Source organism: Chionomys nivalis, chromosome 15 (assembly GCF_950005125.1).
Source record: "Chionomys nivalis chromosome 15, mChiNiv1.1, whole genome shotgun sequence".
Lineage (NCBI taxonomy): Eukaryota > Metazoa > Chordata > Mammalia > Rodentia > Cricetidae > Chionomys > Chionomys nivalis.
This window is the reverse complement of record NC_080100.1, coordinates 23,432,788-23,453,543: the sequence shown is the minus strand read 5'-3', so window position 1 is coordinate 23,453,543 and position 20,756 is coordinate 23,432,788. Positions and strand designations below refer to the sequence as shown.

Here is a 20,756-nt window from a genome sequence, read left to right as displayed (position 1 = left end):
TGTGTGTAGCTTTTGGCGAATGTCAGTGTTTGGAATAGAAACATTTTGCTAAAGCTCTTTTTTACCCACAAACTCTTGCATCAAATGCATTGGCAGACTAAAGCCTTCTCATGTCACTCATTCCTCACAATGCAATATGCTCCAAGGTGAGGAGCTAGAGAGAACAGGTGGAGCTCAAAGGCACAAAGGAACTCTGCTTTGTTGTGTTCTGTTGCTTAGAAACAAGTCTCAAGCCCCAGGCAGCTACACATGGAAGTCAGGGTCTCTCAAACCTGCAGAAGTCTATGAGGCTCCTCTCTGCACTGCTTCTAGTGTATAGGAGCATTCACTGAGGATGCTTCACAGATGATGCTCTACTGATGGTGGTGATGCTGGGATGAGGCCCAGCCCTGGCTTTACCTTCCTCCATGACCCTGGTCATGCCCTTAGTCTCCTATGCTTTGACTACAATATGTGTGTGTGTGTGTATGTGTGTGTGTGTGTCTATGTGTGTGAACACTCACAAACATGCACACATCATACATATAAATATACATACATATCTATATCCATCCAATTATCTATCTATCATCTATCTTAAGAAGGCTTCAGCTATGAACATTCCTCTTTGCCTGGATTGCAGTAATAAGCAGCCTCCCAACTGTTTTTCCCGCTTCTACTTAGCCTACTTGATGTCCAAAGGGACCCCTTTAACAACTAAAGTAGGTTGTCACAGATACCTCCCTCTGATGGCATCAGATCCTGTTGATTGATGGCTCTGAGAACCAGGAAGCTTCCTTCTACTCCACCTCCCCTTGATTCTGCTCCTACCTCTGACCCCTCATCGCCCTCCCATCACTTTGGATTAATCCCACTGTATGCTCTTTGTGAAGAAGTTTAGAAAGAAGGAAAATTATGGGACTGTGGGAAGGGTGAAGATTTCCTAACCCTGGAGTTTGGCGGAAGCTTCCAGGAATCAAGCTAAGAATCAAGAATTCCAGCATAATTTGTATTTTCTTACTTAAGGTCCTCCCCTTTCCTAGGTTATAAACCTACAGTCTTCTAGCTATCTCACCAGAAACTTCATTCACAAAGACATATCCTGAACCCCTTGTACAAATCTAGGGGCTCCTGGCTTTCTCAGATTATAATCCCACCCAAGACACCGCTGGAGCCACCCTACGATCCCACCCATCCAACAGAGAAAAGGAAGAGGTTCTTAGCAACTCTTTGAGGTATAACTTGAAAGCCACAAAAGCAGAATGTGTAGCTAATGCTAAAACATGCAACGAACCAGCCTGCCTCCATTTTAGGCTTAAAAGTCATCCTCTAGTAAAGACAAACTAGATTCATTCGGCTTTATGATTAAACCTCTGTTTCTCAAGGATTGGGCTATGTCCCACCTGCAATTTTAACTACAAATGGTTCTGTACTGCCTGTTCCAGGAAAGGCAATCCTGTCATTGTTTCAAAAAGTTATGTCTGCAACCCTGTCTTTGTTTTAAAAGGTTATGTGACCACCTATGACTGCCTTGTTTTGCCCACCTTGCAACCTTTGTCTTTGTTTCATTGGTATGCCTATGTTCTGCTCCCGTAACCCCGCCTATTTTGCACACCAAATCCCCCATCTGGATACTTCCTAACTCTGAGCTATAAAAAAAAAAAAAAAAAAAAAAAAAAAAAAAAAAAAAAGAAAAAAAAGCCTTGTCTTCCTCATATCCAGTGATGACCTCTCGAACCCTATCTTAGGGAGAAGAAGCAGCCTAAGTACACAAATGAAAATGCTTGCTTTAATTAACTGCTTGCTTTAATTAATCTATGATGATTTGGGTCAGTGGTCTTTTTCCTCCCATCTTTGGGATTAACATGTGCAATGGTGACTCTCCCTTAAGAAGCTCATTTTCACATGTGTTTACAAATCTATGTTAAAATATCTTTAATAAGTGGCAACTCTTCTTTGAAAAACTTGCCCCATGATATAGTGTGCTGTGTTCTTTCCCTGGCAACTTTCTTTCAATTTTAAATGAACTCCAACTCTACTTCAGGCTGACTTATAGGCAGACTTTTCTTTCCCACCCACCAGTTTCCAAATAAACAACATGGAGACTCAATATTAATTATAAATGCTTGGCCAATTGCTCAGGCTTGTTACTAGCTAACTCTTACATTTTAAATTGTATTTTCTTACTTAAGGCTCTCCCCTTTCCTAGGTTATAAACCTACAGTCTTCTAGCTATCTTACTAGAAGCTTCCTTTCTGTGTCTTGCTGGCATCTCCCCAACTCTGCCCTTTTTCTTCTCCGTGTCCTTAGTCTGATATTCCCACCCAACCTTATCCTGCCCAGCTATTGGCCAGTCAGCTCTTTTATTAAACCAATCAGAAGGTGCCTTGGCAAAGACACATCTTTACAGTGTACAAAAAGATCGTTGAAGGCTGAATCTTGGGTTTAACCTGAGTTGATGTGACAGTGAGGAAATTGTGCCTTCTGCTGTTGACAGTCTCTGTGACCCTCTATCTCCTAATACACTGTTCCCTTAAGTTCAGGGCTGTATTCCCTTTAAGGATAATCTCCCCATGAAATCTACAGGGTTTGTCATTTTGCCTTGATGAGGAGATTGGATGTCGAAGAATATTCCATTTGTGTTATAGTAAGCAAAGTTGAAAAATACGTTTCCAAACTGTTTCTTTGGAAATCTTCAAATGATGCAATCTCACCAGAGTTTTTTTTTTCAACTGTGCAAAATGGGAAAGGGGTGGGTAGATTATTAGGACAGGTAGTACCTAAGATCCTTTTGTTCTTTAAGATTCTCAGCTAAATGTTCTGAGTTTAAAAGAACCATGCAAACCCAAACATAAATGTTAGATATTTTACTTGAACCCAGCTTATTTTTTTCTAGTGAATTCTAAGCTCTTTCATAGTACATGCATGCAAAAATAGGTTTCATGAATTTTACTACCACACTGTATTTTATTTTTTAATGTGGCATGTACAGGTATTTTTTCTGCCTGTGCGTTTATGTCCCACTTGACTGTCGGGTGCTCATGGAGGGCGGAAGAGAACTTCATATCTCCTGGAACTGGAGGTACAGATAGTTATGAACTGCCTTGTGAGTGCTGGAAACTGAACCTGTTATGCCCAGATCTGCGAAGTCTCCCAGAAACCAACAAGGAGACCAAGACATATACGTAAAAGCAAAGAGCCTTTATTTTATGCAAGTTGGCAAACTCGGTCTCTCTGCATGTCCAGCATATTGGAATAGTCAGAGAGCCCTGAGCTCAGTTAGAGTTGGGTTTTTATAGTAGTAAAGGTGGGGGTGAGAGGTTTCTAAGGTTCAGGACCCCTGATTGGCTGACATTTGTCTAGGGATGTCCTTGTGAGTGTGTGCTGGCAGTTGATCCTATCTATAACAGTTGGAACGTTAGGCATCTCCTTTGGATGGTCTGTTGTTGGGTGGTGCTCAGGTAATCCTAGTTTGTGGTTCTTCCTGCAACCAGGTATTGCTTCAGGGTAAACTACTGAGACTCAGGCCTCCATTAAACTTATCGATGGCTGAGTCCTACTCTGGCAGGTGATAATGGTTGGAAGTAAAGAACTTCCTTTGGGTGGTCTGTTTCTATATTTAGCTTATCATGGTTGGCGCCTACATTGGCTGGCTCCTACATTTCCTTCTTCACAAGCACGGATGATTCCCCCCCCTATAATATAGTTCTAATAAACTGATAGAGCAATGACTACTTCCTGTTTGGGTCACAAGCTCAAGATTTTATATTTATTTTAGTTGCCATTTAAATATGAACTAAAAGATGTTTTTCATTAGGCCAAAGGCATCTCTGTCCAAACCATACATGGTTCTCTGGACATGCTCTTTGCTAGGACTCAAAGGTATGAGTCTATTCCTTCTGTTTACAGATACCTGTTATCTGCTCTTTTTCTACAATATGGATTTCAATAAGGTAATATTTTTCTTTAAGTACATAAATTTTAACATCTGTTCCTAGTTTAAACTTATCTCAGTAGGCTTCCACCTGGCTGGCAGATACATCTAAGGACCAGTTGCTGATTATAACCTGCTCTAAATGGCAGCGAGCCCTGAACTTCCTGAAAGCTGATGTGGACTAGTCCAGCCGATACGAACGCTCCCTGTCCCTTCAAAGGAGTCCAATGAGTGTCCCATTGCCTAAATTCCCTCCTTACCTTTGGCTAGCCTTTCAACCAGCCTGGGCCCTGATAACAATGCACCCATGTCTGCTTGAAGTAGCTGTGGAAAGGAACATGTTGTCCCATGCTCCCTGTCCAATATAGGTTGAAAGACTGAGACAAAAGGGAATTCCCTGGCATGGGGGACAAGATAACTACCTATAATGCTCATTGATATACCAGGAAAATAGGCCAGAGTTGTCAATAAATAGATTTGTTAACTTAAGTTGTTCTTAGGTCCTTAAAATACCTCCTTAAAACCATGGACAAACAGGACCCAATCTTGGGTCCTGTTGGTGCTTGGGAAGGATTGGGAGCCAGCCATGATAAGCTAAATAGAAACAGACCAACCAAAGGAAGTTCTTTACTTCCAACCATTATCACCTGCCAGAGTAGGACTCAGCCATCGATAAGTTTAATGGAGGCCCGAGTCTCAGTAGTTTACCCTGAAGCAATACCTGGTTGCAGGAAGAACCACAAACTGAGATTACCTGAGCACCACCCAAGAACCATCCAAAGGAAATGCCTAACGTTCCAACCATTATAGATAGGATCAACTGCCAGCACACACTCACCAGGACACCCCTAGACAAATGTCAGCCAATCAGGGGTCCTGAATCTTAGAAACCCCTCACCCCCACCTTTATTACTATAAAAACCCAACTCTAACTGAGCTCGGGGTTCTCTGACTATTCCAAAACGTCAGGCATGCAGAGAGACCGAGTTTGCCAAATTGCCTAAAATAAAGGCTTTGCTTTCACATATGAGACTTGGTCTCCTTGTTGTTTTGGGGGAACTTCACAGATCTGGGCATAATGAGAGCAGTCACAAAACCTTTCATTTCTGAGGAAAGTCAGGAGCTCTCTTCCTAAAAGTGTGCTAATGTCACTATGTGAGAACGTTAGGGGTGCAGCTGTCTGCGAATGGAAGCATATGCTTACTCTGGGTTCAAGTCCCAGCACCACCCCTGCCCCACCCCCAAATCAATCCAATGTGAAATAAAGAATTAATTCACAAATAATCAGAAGGGTGTTTTACAGTCCTTGTCTTAAAAAAAAAACCAAAAACTAATTTTTTTCTCTAAAAAGCACGGCCAGCATCATCAGAGTCTGTCGATTTCCTTCCTTGAAGAAGATATTACTATGAGTGAGAGGAAGCTCAAAATGAGATACAGGCAAAATGTCCAGCTCCCCATTGGACCTTTTGCACCCATGCCCTAGGCTGGTAGAGTCAGTGAAGCTTTTCTGTGCACTTCTCTCCCTTCAGAGCCCTCACCCACTCCTGTACACGTCTCTGCGCAAAACAAAAATTATAGCATACTCCTATTTCTGGATTTTATCTTCTTCTCTGACATCCACTGAGACCTTCTGATCCTCAGGCGACTGGGCCAAGGATTCTGGGAGTTTGTTCACATGCCCAATGCCCCCTCTAAGAGCCAGGTTTTTGTTTGTTAGCTGTGTCTTCTCAAGCCCTTGTTGGTAAACAACTCACCATCTGAACTTCTACTAAACTGAAGGAGAGATTTGAGGCAGAGAGAATAAAAACTGAAGTCTTGGTTCAAGCATTTTGGTTTGATGTGAGGGTTGTAGGTGGTTTGGGATAAGAAAGTGCTTTAGAAGTTGAAGCACTTTGGGCATTTCATTCGAGGTAAACCCAAGGTTTGAAAGGAAAGAGAATACCTAAATTTGCTTAATTGTGGCACCCAAATTGTCTTTATACAGGTTTCTTTAGTTTCCTTAATTTGTCTGGCCAGCAGGCCATATCCTAAAGCTCATCCTTTCTTAAATCTTTCAGTGATAGCAGCCAGGAAATTAAAACAAAATAAAAACAAACCTGTAGTTCAGAGAAGCAGATTGCTATAAACCTTATGGGACAGAAATTATACAGACTGGTGTAGGAGGGTCTTCTGTTCATGTGTTGCTTTCATTGGTTAAATGAATAAAGAAACTGCTTTGGGCCTGATAGGGCAGAACTTAGGTAGGCGGAGAAGACAGAACTGAACATTGGGAAGAAAGACGGGCAGAGTGAGAGACGCCAGGGATCTTCTGCCTGGGACGGACGCTGGTTAGAATCTTGCCAGTAAGCCACAGTCACGTTGTGATACACAGATTAATAGAAATGGGTTAAATTAAGATGTAAGAATTAGCCAATAAGACATTAGAGCTAATGGGCCAAGCAGTGTTTTAGTGAATACGGTTTCTGTGTGGTTATTTCAGGTGTAAACTAGCCAGGCGGCCAGGACAATCAAGGGGCCGTTCCCTCCTCATGCAACAACAAACTTATCAGAACTCCTTCAGACTCAGCAAGTTTATTTCTAAGGATACAATCCACAGATCTATTTCACCATCATGAAATAATAATACGATATTTATCCAATACAATATTATCCACCTCATTGCTTTTACAATGATATATAAAGGTTAAAACAATCCAAGTATCCCATCAACTAGAGATGCTTAAAGAAATTATGATACATTAGCTGTAGCTCTGAGAGAATAAGGAACTTCTATGTGTCAGTAAGAAATAGCATCCAAGATACAGGGAAAAATGGAAAGGCAGAGAGCGAAATTTATATCATGCTATTGTTTGTGTATAAGAGGAAAAAAAACACCTCAGAATTATAAAAAAGATTAGGTATATTCTTATTTTTATATTCACTAAATTACTCTAAAGACACATGAGAAATGGCTAAACTACAAAGACTCTCAACTTTAAAAACACTTAGTGAAGTCAGGCAGTGGTGGCGCACGCCTTTAATCCCAGCATCTGGGAGGCAGAGGCAGGCAGATCTCTGTGAGTTCAAGGCCAGCCTGGTCTACAAGAGCTAGTTTCAGTACAGCTAGGACTGTTGCACAGAGAAACCTTGTCTCAAAACAGAAAAACAAAACAAACAATGTGAAAACCAAAAATCAAAACACTTATTGAATTTGTTTCTACATTACTTCTTTATTTCTCTCAAGAAGCTGCTCTTTCATCCTGAGTTGGTTTCTCCTGAGTTCTGCTTTAAATTACCAGTGAAGACTTTCCTTACGTTGAACAGCAGAGAGAAGCCTCTAGTTGGTGCTTGGTTAATGGACCACTCTGACCAACAAGTTCTGTTTTTCTAGAGATCAGGAACTGAATCTAGAACAACCCCGAGCTTAGTTGCTGTTGCACTACTCCAATCACTTAGCCCTGCAAATAGAGGCACCGCACAGACCCACCTAGATGACAATACCTCAGCCAGCCATGGTGAGTGCTCCACCACCACCCCATGGCCTTGTGAAAAGCACTACAGGGCGGAACTGACAAGACAGTAGGAGTTTTACTGAATAAGGTAGTCATAGTTTTCTGGCAGTATTGTCTCATTTTCCTTCAACTTAAAAGGAAAATCGAAGAAAGCAAAGATGAATCAACAATAGAAAAACAAAGAAACAAACAAACCAAAACAAAAATGGCAACTTTGACCACAGGCCTCTCTTCAAAGACTCTGTCTTGATCCCTTAGTTTCCCATTCATTAACAAGAACAAAGGCGGCCTTGGTCGCAGGCTGTCTCTAAACAGACAGTCTTGATGCTTTTCCGTTCACATTCATCAGTAAGCTGGAAATATATGCAAGCTTGTCAAACCCAGGATCCCTGAAGTTTGTTCTTCTTGCTGAAATGGTGGGTTTAAGGGATGCAAAAACATGAACAAAATGAACTATCGGTTCAGAGTGAGAAGGGTGAGAGCTGCCCATCTCTACTCTCATTAGGGGTAATTGTGCCTCCTCTTGCAAGGTTCTCTTGCTAACAAAGCCCTGTCCTTAGTTGGACCCTCCCTGTCCTGGAGGCCTTAGAAGGAGAACCCAAGAAGTCTCTTGGGGAGAGAAAGAAAGGAATGGCTTCTCTGGAGACAAGAACTCAGTCTTGAAATTTAAAACTTGATTGTACTTCCCACTCAGTCTGCTGCTTCTAATTTTCCTTTTGGGTCTTTGATAAACAACGGAAAGAAGGAGTGCCTTCCCCTCTCTGCCTAACCTATCTCTGGTTTTTCTTTCTCATCTAAGCCTCCCTATTTGGTGCTTTTATCCGCTTTTTATTTTTTTTATTTCAGAACTTCTTGAGTATCTCTCTTTTATTCCTTAGTATGTGAACAGTTGTTTAGGAGATTTAACTTTTTCAGAACTGCAAGAACTAAATTCAGTTTTTACCATATGTGACTTTCTGGTCTGAAATGGTTTACATATAGGACAGGAAGGTGGTTTTGCTGCATAAATCTACTGAGTGACTCTATATACTTCCTTGACCCGAGCAATTCAGTTTGAAGAGCATGCCTTTTGATTGGTCATAGACATATGACTGACTACTCCTGGCCTAGAAAACAAGTTCTGGGCAATTTTGATAGCCCTGAACCTGGACATAAAACTCATAATTCTTATACTTAATGAGTATAATGGCTAAACTTGGTGCCCCGAAATGCTTCGTGTATTTCCTCATCTCCTGGCAATAATACAGTATCGCAGTTGCCAGAGCAAATACCTGATGGATGATAGCATCCCCATGCTCTATAAATACAGTGTGCTCTCACACCTGGAATGCACAACTTGGAAAAGATGGTGCTTAAACTCTGGTTGCCTCCCCTACACAACGTGACCTCTTTACAATCTTGTTTACATGAGTCCAAAAACAAAGACTCCCTGTGTTCCATCGCTGATTCCTGATGGGTGAGCACAAGTGGCTTTTGCAATATGCTTCCCCTACATCCTTAAACCCTGGATAGGAAGCATCTATCGTGGGACATGTGGCCAGACACATGATGGCTGTCCAGGAGTCAAGAGGAGATAAGGCTCATTTCATTGGAAAAACTAGCTCAAGGGAATAGATCATCAGGCCTTGGAAAAGGGTTCTGCTATGGTCAATACTGGCATGAAAATATGTACTTTTCCATACATCCTAATAATTTAAAGAAAGGTAAAACATGCTTCAAATAGTGTAACATAAGTGTTGGAAGCAGGTGTTGGTTCAGACTTAAGTGTTGAGAAAAGAGGCCAAGAGATTTGGTATTCAATCATCAGGCAAATGTGTGAAGAGCACAGATTGTAACCAGAACCTCAAGGTTCTCAGGACTTCTCAGCTGTCTCCTAGAGATCTGCCGAAAGGAACCAGATGGTGGGTGGGCTGGCTGTGGCTTACACTACTACAGAGCATCACCCTTTACAAACTGTACCAGCTGAAAATGGAGGGCATTATTATTGTAGGTAATTGTCTTGATCATCCTCCACTCAGAAGGAAAATTAGAAATTGCTTGCTCTGCTTTCTCTACATCTGAATTAACAACAAGAAAAACATAGCAAAGTAAAACCCCGAGATAATCTAAGAACATCAAGGCTTCGTCCTCCACTTCAAAATAACCTGACCAACTCTCTTGGGAAGCAGCAACATTTCTCTTGCCAGCGCTGCTCCTCCTGCCAGCCCCAACTCTGATGAGCAGTAAGAGACAAAAATACTGGAGAAAAAAAAGAGCGGGGAGTGTGTGAGTTCAGCCTCCCGTAGGCCTCAGATGGCATGATAAAACTGTTGTGTATGACACATTTATTAAAAACACCACTCAATTAAAAACCCAACTGCTCTCCTGAGAGAGTCCCCTCCAGCCAGCTACTCCCGCCATTGGGTAATCTGTGCTCTGAGAATGGTTACATGGGGATTCTCCTTGGTTTTCCTCAAGAGGCCATGGTGGAAAGGGTCAGATCTTGCCTGTATCACCCACTGGCTTTCATTTCTGAAATGAAATTTCAAAATTTCTCAAAGCCCTTTACAGATATCAAGTCCCTTTCTGCTCTCTGGTCTCTCTTCTCCAGCCAGGAAATCTGAACCACATCCCTTCAGCCTAAACCAGGTTAAGTGTTTCCTCTCATCCCCACGTTCATATTCCTAAATCCTTGGGTCTGGCTTTGCTAGCCCATGAGAAGCACCAAATCGGTGGATAAAATGGATCCTTGCCATGGCAACAAGCAAGCAGAACACAAACTTTGTGTTTCCTGCGAATTCACTTAGGTCAAACATATAGCAAAATTATCTATGGTTTCATGGCTTACACGAGGCTGAACTCAGATATAGAACCAGGCAGAGAGTTTAGATATGTGAAGAAATGGAGGCTCAGATCCAGAAACTGGGCTACAGATCTAGGTTGTGTGACACCAGAAGCCGGAGCTCTGATCTCCATTATTCTGCATAGGACCATCAGTGCAAAGCTGGTGTCCTAAAAGGCTTTGGGAGAATGTGGGACACAGCAACAGGCTCTGGGTGCAGTTGGCATGTGTGCCAAATAGTTGCCTTGTTAACCCCGATAGTCTTTCTGTAGTTCTGCTTCTGTGTGTGTGTGTGTGTGTGTGTGTGCACAGACATAGTCCTTCCTCCCAATCTCTGTGTTACTTCTCTAGAGCAAGGACTGTAAATCCATGGCTTCCTTCCCCCCAGTCCTCAGCCCCAACAGCCCCTGATAAACAGGTGTCTCTGGTAATTCCAAGGAGGGCTTCCCAGGTTTCTCCAGAAGTGTAGAAGAAGCCTAAAACCTGCTTACTATTCTTTGGATTCTTGTCGTTCGACCTGTGTGGAGATGCCTACTGTTAGGGGCTGCAAGAAGCAGAGTGACATCAGCATGGGTATCAAACTGTGCCCATTCCATGACTCCAAGCAGGTCACCAGTGTGGTCTCACTAGCAGTCTCCCCAGCCCTCTAGCTGGTAGTAAACCATCTTGTGTTCATGTGGCTTTATCTATTTGGCTCACCCAGCCAACTTGAACAGTGCAGGTGTCTGAGGAGCAGAGTACATAGCAGCCTTTCTGGAAGGTGACTGCTTTCCAGGCACGAAGGACCGTGCTTAGGCGGGATGATGGCCTGATGCACTCACTACTCATTACTAGTTTGTCCTCCAAAGCCACCTCTACCCTCCACAATGTGATAGGAATGTCCTCCAAAGTGAACCCCTTCCACGGTCTACTCCTAGTAGGTGCGTTCTGCCTTCAACTCAATGGAAGCCCAGTTGTTATTGCAACACACTTCAATTCTTGGCCCTTTCTCCTGTTTTCTAACCCTCGTATTCTATCACTTGATCATAGAAGAATAAGGCCACCACCATCCTCTTTCATTTGGTCATCGAGTCTCATGAACGACCTTTCTAGAGATCTCAGCTTCTCCTTCTCATTTCTCACTTAGCACAAGTCTTTAGCTTACCGACAACAGAACAAGGATGAACCATCCCTGAGAGCTGGGGCCGGCACAAAGACACACAAAACAGTGTGAGTACCGGGATGAAGCTGGAGCCAGAGTGGGAACAGAGAGAGAGAGAGAGAGAGAGAGAGAGAGAGAGAGAGAGAGAGAGAGAGAGAGAGAGAGAGAGACTGTCTGTGTACGCGCATGCGTGTGATGGGCTCTCCGATTATTGGATTCAAGTGGTCCTTTGGCCCCAGCATCTTCAATGCTGTGGCCACAGGGTTTGGGTCACTATGTCTGCCTAGAATCCTCAGTATGCATCCACACTGAGTGTCTGCTTTAGTTTCTTCATCTATAAAACAAGAGGGTAAAGGTGCTTCCCTCCCTGGACTGGTGTGTCAACCAGCATGCGAGGTGGCTGGCATTGTGAGTTGAATCTGACTGTGATGAAAGCTGGGGACAGCAAGCCTAAGAGAGATTAAATACTTTGTTTAGGGTCACACAGGTATAGACTAATACAACTACTGTAGGAATCCAGATACATTTCTTTTCAAAAGCTTCAACTCTGTTACTATTAATATGGTACCTTTAGGGTTCTCAAGGGCAGTGTGATGAGAAAAACGGAACCTCCAGGGTGCCAGCAGACAAAGAGGCCATCTATTCTTAACAAAATGTGCATGCTATCTTGTTTTAAAGGTTCAGAGTACAAACTTTTCTATTGCAACCCTTGGCTCTTGTGTATTTGTTTTTCATTTTGCTTTTCATCCATCTCTCTCCGTAAATAACCCAAGATCTGGGAAACCCACTGCAAGGCATAGGACCAAATATGCAACCTTCAGTGACTGCTGAATTGGTGGATAACATTGAATTTTTATATAAGTAATTTAATTTATTACTTTAATAGAGAGAAGGCAATAGTCGGTAGTATATATCTTTCTATAGCATATGTGTGTGTGTGTGAGAGAGAGAGAGAGAGAGAGAGAGAGAGAGAGAGAGATACAAAGTTCAAACTATACACTTAATCAGAGTAAAGTGATATACCTTTCATCTAGCTCTCCAGACACCCATTCCAAGATGCACCTGTCCCAAGAGGCATCCACAATGGCCACTGTTTTGAGATGTTATTGGATTACACTGAATTTTTGCCTACTTGTTTATTGCCAAAAGAAGTTAGAGAATGGGAGGAAATGATTTATAAAAATGTAGTCAATATATTTTCTTTTCTTTCAAACTCAGGTAAAGGCTGTGCTGATGTCAACTTACTTGTGTGTGTGTGTACGTGTCCACAGCAAGACCAGCAGTGAGTGGATCTCATGGTTGTGGTTATTTTATTGCGAAAGCACATCCCTTGACATGGTCATATTTGGTGTCTTCCATAAGAAAAGAACTTTCCCTTTCTTCTAGCAAGATGTGAGGAGACTCTAACGTAATTAACCACAGTGGGGAATGACAAAGTGCTTTCAAGAAGAAGGGAAACAGCCACCCTTCTTAGTGTGTTCTTTTTGCCAAACAAACATCTGCAGTGGCCCAGGAAAATCATGCGGTCTAAGACTTTCCACACAAACCCTTCCAAAGGGACTCGGCGCTTGCTGCTGTCTTCTGCCACTCTGCCAATTCCCCCTGGTTTTATGAGGCTTTGTCATGGCACAACAGGTTCACCCCTTGCCCCTGCCTAGCAATGACACCCAACTGCACATGCTCATACTTGCAGAGGAAAGATGGTAAAATATCTACAATTCTTTGCTTTATCCCGAAGTCGTGAATTCACACGACTCTATTCATAGTCCACAAGATTTTTGTCTAGTTTTAAATTTCAGATTACATGCATTTTCAACTTATTAGAAAAAAAAGATAAAACAAAATGGATAAACTTTTAAGCATCTTTTCCTGAAAGCTGACAATGCCTAAGAATTTGGAAACTAAACCTTATGCTTCTCAGTCAGACGTTGGGGAAATGACTTCTTCCTTTTCACTTGCTAGCATTTGTCTTGACTCCTTCCCCCACAAGAACTGATGTCCAGACATATTCCTCCCCCATTATCTTGCTTAAGGCTAATATAGACACGGGCTCCCATGACAAGTGGAGGCTTTGTTTCAACTGGGCCCTCCGAGGAAGACCAACCAAAAATATAACCAACGGCTTCTTCCCTTTTTCCTAAATCTGTTTGCTTATGAGTTGTCTGTTTGCTATGCAGGACCTTTGGCGTGAACGTGGTGGTCCCTCTGACTATCAATGAGCTCTTTTTGTGTTTCTTTGTTAGTGCTCCCTACTGCTTCTAACCCCTCAACTTCCACTAGTAAAGCCAACCACGAGGGCACCCAGCCAACTCGTCCACTCCCGCTCCGCCAAGCCCGACTGCAGTTCTCACAAGTCCGAGGAAAGGCCCCACTGGGCTAGGAAGCGAGAGCCCTAGAGAGAATAGACCCTTAATTCCTGGCATTTTCTTGTTAGGAGCGAGGCTATTTCTCTGTGTTTAGCAACTTCCTTCTCTATTATTCCGACTTCCAGGCTCACGTTCTACTCCTTTCCATTCCTCTGTTCTCTAATGGAAATGTTTTCGTCACACTGACTGAACTCTGGTTGTTGAGAACGCCATTTTGAATAGCTCATTTTGTCTTTTTTCCAAACACACTGAGCTCCATACATATTACAGCATGAGACACAAGTGGTTATCTATTAATTGGGTGTGAGGGGTGAGACTTAATTGTAGAATGATCATTTTCCCCTTGAGTTTAACTGAACCAATCAAACTGTAGAGTGCTAATGCTGCATTTGCATTAGCAACAGCATTGCCTCATGGGCCTCCACGTCACGGGACATTTCCCTCAGCATTTCTCACACAAGTCTGTAGTCAGCAGAGGAAAGGTAAGATGGGTCTTTACTTCTGAGGATGGTGTCTGGCACTGGGCTGACTTCATTTCTCTTCTCGAGTATAGTGACTTTGGACAACTGCCTAGTCCCTGACAAGTTTGCATCCTTAAACCGGGGATGTCGGCAGTATCATACCCGCCATCACAAGGAACCTTCCCAGAAGGTAACTGGACTAGTTCATGTAAACACTCCGGGTATTAGGCTGTCTCTTGGCTGGACAACAGCTGTAATTCAGAACATAAAATGAGGGAGACAAGAATATTGCAGTTTGCCTTGACTCGCAAGACCAGGGTACAGTGTGTGTTAAAACCCTTCTTCCTGGACCGGAATCACAGCCGGGAACCTACTGAGGAGAGCCATTATTTCTCCAGTTCATACCACCTGGAGTATTTCTATAATGAACCAGAAACTCACTAATTAGCAATCACTGAAAAGAGCCAAAGGTGCTAAATGGGCTAAATCTAAAGTTTATGACCAACTTTTCTCTCTGGCAGTATTTCTCTTTGTCACTCAGAAAGTCAACTCTCTTGACAAGGTTATATCCATATGTTATACAAGTTTCTTAATTTTTATGAAGTCATTCCTTCTTTAAAATGTATGGATTTCTTGGCTAATTACAAAGCAACAATTAAAATTTTTCATGAGTTCTTTTGGTGGCAAATTGGTAGAAACTTATTTGAGGACTTAGTATATTGGTTTATGTTTCCAGCCTAAGGATGCCTAAACTGGTTTCGTCAAAAATTTCGGATAGTTATTATTTTCGTCTGTATTTTAAGGTAAGAACTGTGTTGTCTATAAGTAATAAACCAAAACTTCAAATAGCTTTAAACCAAATAAACCGAAGTTTTATTAATACAGATTGCCGTCAACCAATGCTAAATTAGTAAGGGGCTGAAATATTTAAAAAGTGATGTAGCCAGCTATGGCAGGCTCTATGAGGCAATGAATGAATGAGACCTGTGTTAACACTTTCCCAATTTACCTTCCCAAGTCACCGAGCGAGAGCATGCAAACACAGGGCAGACCTGACTTCCAATTTTAAGCACTGATACTCAGCTTCAGGTCGGCACTAGCTAGGATATAATTACTACCAGAGGTTCATGATTCATCTTGGATACACTAATTGTATAAATCAGTTTTAAGAAAAAGTGACATTGTATAAGAATTATACTTCTTTGGCCACGTCTAACGTGCTTAGATTTGTTTTTGTTAGTATTTAACTACTTGTGCCTAATGATTCAATAATCGTGCCTCTATCCTCACATGACTTGGGAAAGCATTTACTTATCTTATCTACACAATCAATGGATGAACTTAACGCTTACCAACAATTTTTTCTGATTAGCATGTATGACTCTCAACCAACTGCTGTGTTTTCTTGTGGGGGGAAGGGAGGGCAGGAAACCTCTTCAAATGCAGAGGAGATCCTGAAGTATCGATTTGAATACCTACAATCAGTTTATCTGATAACACTCCCGGGCATTCAGAGGTCCCGAAGAAACAGGATACAGGCTTTTGTAATTTTGGTTTTGGTCGAATGACTCACCCACAATGACAGCGGTGACAGTGAGCAGCACAAAAGCGTTCCTGAGCAGGTAACTTTTCACATCCTCCTTTGTGATGTTCTGCACTTTCTTCTTGGCCAAAAGTGTGCGCTTGCGGACTCCTTGCTGGAATCTCTCCATCCTGCCCCCCATCCTGGGCTCTTCTCCGTTGCTTTTGGTCATGTTTTATCTTTCTAGGAATACCGTGACCTTGTACTGCAGTGTCTTGAAATTGTCCCCAGAAAGTGAAATCTCCTCTTCAGTGTTAGAGAACACAACTAGAACGGAACAGAAGGAGACAAGAGTTACAGCCTCCTGGGCTGAGAAATCAATGTTGGCTCATGTCGAGATGGGCACTGGGTAAATTGAAGTAGAAATTGAAGGCTGGAGAGCTCCACTATCAGGTTGATTGTGGTTATTTTATTGGACTGTGTATACAAGATGGACATACAATTAGAGTAGATGAGCAAAGAATTGTGTTCCAATTTCCAGTTTGCTCTTGCCCCTCAATGAGTAAGGGGTTCTTCAAAGTTGGATGTGACTAAGCACCCACATTTCCACTGTGTTCCTCAGAGCCTAGCCAAGCACATTGCACAATCCACGCACTCAATAAATGACCAGTTGAACTGAACATAGAAAATTCCACTTGATAACTCCTGTCTTGTATGTGGGTGAAGACATAACTATGCCAATAAGAAGAACCGAGATGTTTGCGATATTGACATGTAGTCATTGACATACATAGTGACTCTTTGGTTTTATTTATTAATTTCACTAAGAAAGAAACATGAACAGATTAACTTGTAAATACGGTCATAAAAGGAACACAAGTGCCCAGGGGACAGTAGAAATGCTTTTGAGGTTTTTTACAGGGTAACTTTTTCCGTGAAATAAGCACACTGCCCTAAACACATCTCTATATTATTAGAAATCATAATCCGTTTTCATATTATTAGAAGTAAGAGCATAATGCCACATCTGTGTTTACGGCAAACCCGTAAGTCGCACGAGCCTTCCAAGGAGACCATCACTGCTGTCTCCATATTTTGAAATTTAGGATTTCTGCAACAGATGAGAGAATCCAGTTTTCATTCCAAACATTACAGTGTGTGGTTTCTGGTTTCTTTAAAGTGCTCTTAGGTTATTCAAATACAAACGGCTAAACCATTTTCCTTGCTGGAAATCATGGGCTTCCTCCCGATGCTGTGCAAGACTCTTAATCCCTAGTCTTTGGCGATGATCAGTTTTGCCTGTGGACGTGTATATCTGGCAAAGCCAGAGCCAGCGTGTGCGCCCGTGGGGGAGGCAGCTGCAACCCAGGCGCTAGCAGGCTTTCGGTAAATCCAAGAGTGCAAAAAAAGACTTAACAGTTTGACTTTTAAATAAAACTGCAGGTTGAGGTCATTGATAGTAAGACCTGCAATGTGTTTAAGACTTTACACTAGATTAAAAGCTTAGAGAGTGGGGAAGAAATGGAGAGAGGAGAGTCCAGATTTTTTTTTTTAAACTCTGAGTTCTGATGTCCTTAATCCGTCAGTTCCCCTTAAAATACACCATCTCGATCTTGATTTCATTTCTAAATCTCAGACCTCCTTTACCCCAGTCCACCTTTAACGACTGAATTTCAAATCAAGAGCGGACTGGGCTCGGCTAGTTAGCACACGCTGGCGGCACTCGGTCCTAGCAGGACCTTACCTACCAACATGGCTAGCTTTACTCCGCCTCTCGGCGAACAGAAAAATGGGACACGAAATTGAGCCCCGCAGAACATAGGAGGCTGCGCTTACCTTTTCTGATTCTGCGACGGGTGGAAGACACCCCAGGCAGTGTCAAGGTGAATTTCCCGGCAGGTAGCTCGCTGAGCGGGCGAGCGGCGGGGCAGGCTAGCCCTGACAACATGCATGTGCTCAGAAACCGCCACTTACTATCAGGCAACTTAAGAAAAGGGGCGGAGCCTGGGCTGGGGAAAGGGGGAGTGGGGAAATGAAAACAGCAGGGGGAGGAGGGCGAGCCCGAGCTCTCCGGAATATTGATTAATCTTGGCACACCAGAAGCGTGCTCGCTCGCTCGCTTTGTTTTGCTCCTTAGAACTCTTTCACGCTCTGTCAGCTCACTTTTATTAGAAATGCAAAATCAGAACCTGGAAGAATCGAAAACTAAAGCGCACACACACTTGGACAGTGGAAGTCCCGATTAGAACGTTAGGAAGACTTCTCCAGGGCCGTATTTAATTACCTCAGTTTATTTCAGGCTTCCTCCCCTTCGGGAGACGTCAGAGGGTGTTCTTTTGCCTGCTCACACAACTGTTGTGTGCTCCCCCCCCCTTTTAGCATTGGGGACACAATTGACATCTCTTGGAAGGATCCCAAATACAATTAAGTAGAGAGGAGAATGTTTAGGGCTGCCCTCTCAACGTGTATAAAACTTACTCAAAACACAGGGTGAGACATGCCTCTGCTTTAGTAGTTTAAAGCTCCTATATGACAAATCTAATTGAGCTCTGGCTGCCTGCTCTGCAGACAAAAAGGTAAGAAACACCGAAGTTCCAGGATCACTGCCAAACTATAAAGTAAACGGTGTTTTAGGAGCAAGAATGCAAATGCATTCACGATTTCCAAAGGTAAAGTTGCTGTTCAGCTGCTTCCTTCTAAAGCATACTCAATGTCCACTTCCCTGTTTTTTTAGGAGTTAGCAATCTTTCCCGGTTTTGAGACCACTGCTGCTTTCCTGACCCCCCCTTCCTCCTCCTCTTCCTCCTCCTCCTTCTTCTCCTTCTCCTTCTTTTGCTTTTTTGTTGTTTTTTGTTTGTTTTTTGAGTTTCTCTGTGTAGCCCTGGCTGTCCTGGAACTTGTTCAGTAGACCAGGCTGGCCTCAAGTTTAAGAGCTCCACCTGCCTCTGCCTCTGGTACTGGAATTAAAAGCCTGAGTCACTACACCTCGCTTGGCCACTTTTCTCAAAAGGAAAAATGGGCTGCACAAATAAACAACCTATTAATTGAAAACGAATTGTTGAGAGTGACTTACCCCTCCCCCCCAAACTTAAAAACTGGTTTTGGTGGAAGAAAAAGGCTTATTAGAAACCTAAACACATACCCCAAATCACGGCCGCGTTCTATTGACTTGTTTGCTAAATTCCTCAAGCGAAGTCTGCTCAGTTTTTGTGTATGTCATCTAACACCAAAATATGTATTTTTGTTCCTCATTAGCAAATACAGGGAGCTAGGGAAAAAAGTTCTCTGCTAGCCTTTAATCGTTCAGGTATATGCTTTGGAACGGTTACCAGTTGGAAGCCATGACGAACTGTATGAGTGCCCGATACGACAAATTAGCAGCGGTTTTTAACAAACTTCCTGTTGACACCACTTCAATAATTTAATGAAAAGACAGCCTCTTGTCAGTCTTAGTCCTTGGTGATCTTTCCTCTCCTCCGATCCCTCAGATGCCTTAATATCCGCACCTTTTGCTTAACACTTAACCTGTGTCTTTCACTTTCAGATCAAGTCAAGTCTGGGCTTCTCAACCAAACGATAAGTTCCTTGAGGGCAAGAACCTGCCTTGTGCCTGATGAACAGGGAACATTAAGCAAGTCTTATGAATGGCTGATATCATCTAAGAGATTATATCACTGATTTGCCACTTTCTGTGGTAAACCAAAGCTGGTTGTTTTTCTGTTGTTAGCTTGGATGCATAATGTAGGCCGGAAGAACAGAGATCATCATTTTCTCCCAAGTCGTGAGTTTGGAACTTCTATGCTCACTTTTTTTTTTTAACTGTACCTGATTTGCATTTTAAGAGAACTTTAAAGAGAAATGGGACAATTTTAGGTGGAGTTTCAAATCCCTAACAACATTTCTGCTCACACTGCCTACCTCCCAAGGCCAGCAAGAAAAGGGCCTGGAAAACCACTCAGAGGAAGCAGCCTGGTTTTTGCTTGCTTTCTTTCTCTCTCTCTCTTTCTCTCTCTCTCTCTCTCTCTCTCTCTCTCTCTCTCTCTTTCTCTCTCTTTCTCTCTCTCTCCTTTCTTTTCTTTTCTTTTTTTCATCCTTTCCAAATCCCTAAAGCTTGGCTTAAACAATTTTATTATTCCGATTTGTGCAAGCAGTACAGGAGTCTGGCGTCCATAGAGAAAGGAATTAATTCACCCTTGAAAGTTTTGTTGGTTGTAATAAAGGCTAATGAGAAAATGAGATGCAAAGAACCTCAATTCAGAGTTCATATGAACTGCAAGGTTTGGATCCAGGCCAAATATTGGGAACTACTTCTTCTGTAAGAATAATGTCCCAGGGGCAACCTGGATTTGGTCTGCGTATTTCTCCACTGCCCCTCCACTTTAGAAGCAGGACTGTTGAACTTTAAAATGGTTTCCTTCCTTCATAGACACATAAAATAGATGAGAGATGAAGACATTTATGGACAAACGTCTGCCTGTGGTATTACATTTAAAGCTACTTAGAGACTGGACACAAAGCCCAGGAAGCATTAGCACTGGAGGTCCAGACTAAGGCAAATAAAACCCTCAGACAAACATATACGGTAGGGAATCCTGTTCCTTTTGAGAAAATTGGTCAAGTTTTTCTTGTGCACATGCGACAGCCGCCTGTGGTTCAGGAGAATTCTTCCTCCTAGGAGAGATAGGATAATGTGACGGCCGAGCATCTGTAAGGAAGCACCCGGTACCCGGCTCGCAGCGTGAGCGATGGTGACCGGAAGTGCTGATCTTGACACCTACAGGGCTGTGGGAGCCCATCATCTAACTCTGTGAAGTGGTTTGCAGTTTATGTCCCCCGCCCCTCGAAGAAAGTTAATTAAGAAAACGTAAGCTTTGTTGAGTATCTCCTTCCTCCATCACTTAGTTTCAGGAGGAATTTTTGGCTCCTAAGCAGTGTCTGTTCTCACAGTTTGGAAATCAGGACTGTCAAGCCAATGAGAAGAACCTGACCCTTGAGCGAGCAGGAGTAGATGCATGGCTGGAGGTAGATTTCCATTTTGTCA

At 42.7% G+C, this 20,756-nt stretch overlaps 1 protein-coding gene across 1 annotated transcript in view; it reads right to left on the bottom strand.

Moving 5' to 3' along the window:
- Nucleotides 1–17,709, bottom strand: part of Slc1a3 (solute carrier family 1 member 3) — a 76,493-nt gene extending 58,784 nt beyond the window's left edge. Inside the window, exons 1-2 of the mRNA XM_057789660.1 lie at nucleotides 17,552–17,709; nucleotides 15,767–16,042 (exon numbers count right to left, since the gene is read on the bottom strand). Coding sequence (XP_057645643.1) covers nucleotides 15,767–15,947 — 181 coding nt within the window. The 5' untranslated portion in view covers nucleotides 15,948–16,042; nucleotides 17,552–17,709. The remainder of the gene's footprint in view (nucleotides 1–15,766; nucleotides 16,043–17,551) is intronic.
- Nucleotides 17,710–20,756: the final 3,047 nt, after the last annotated feature.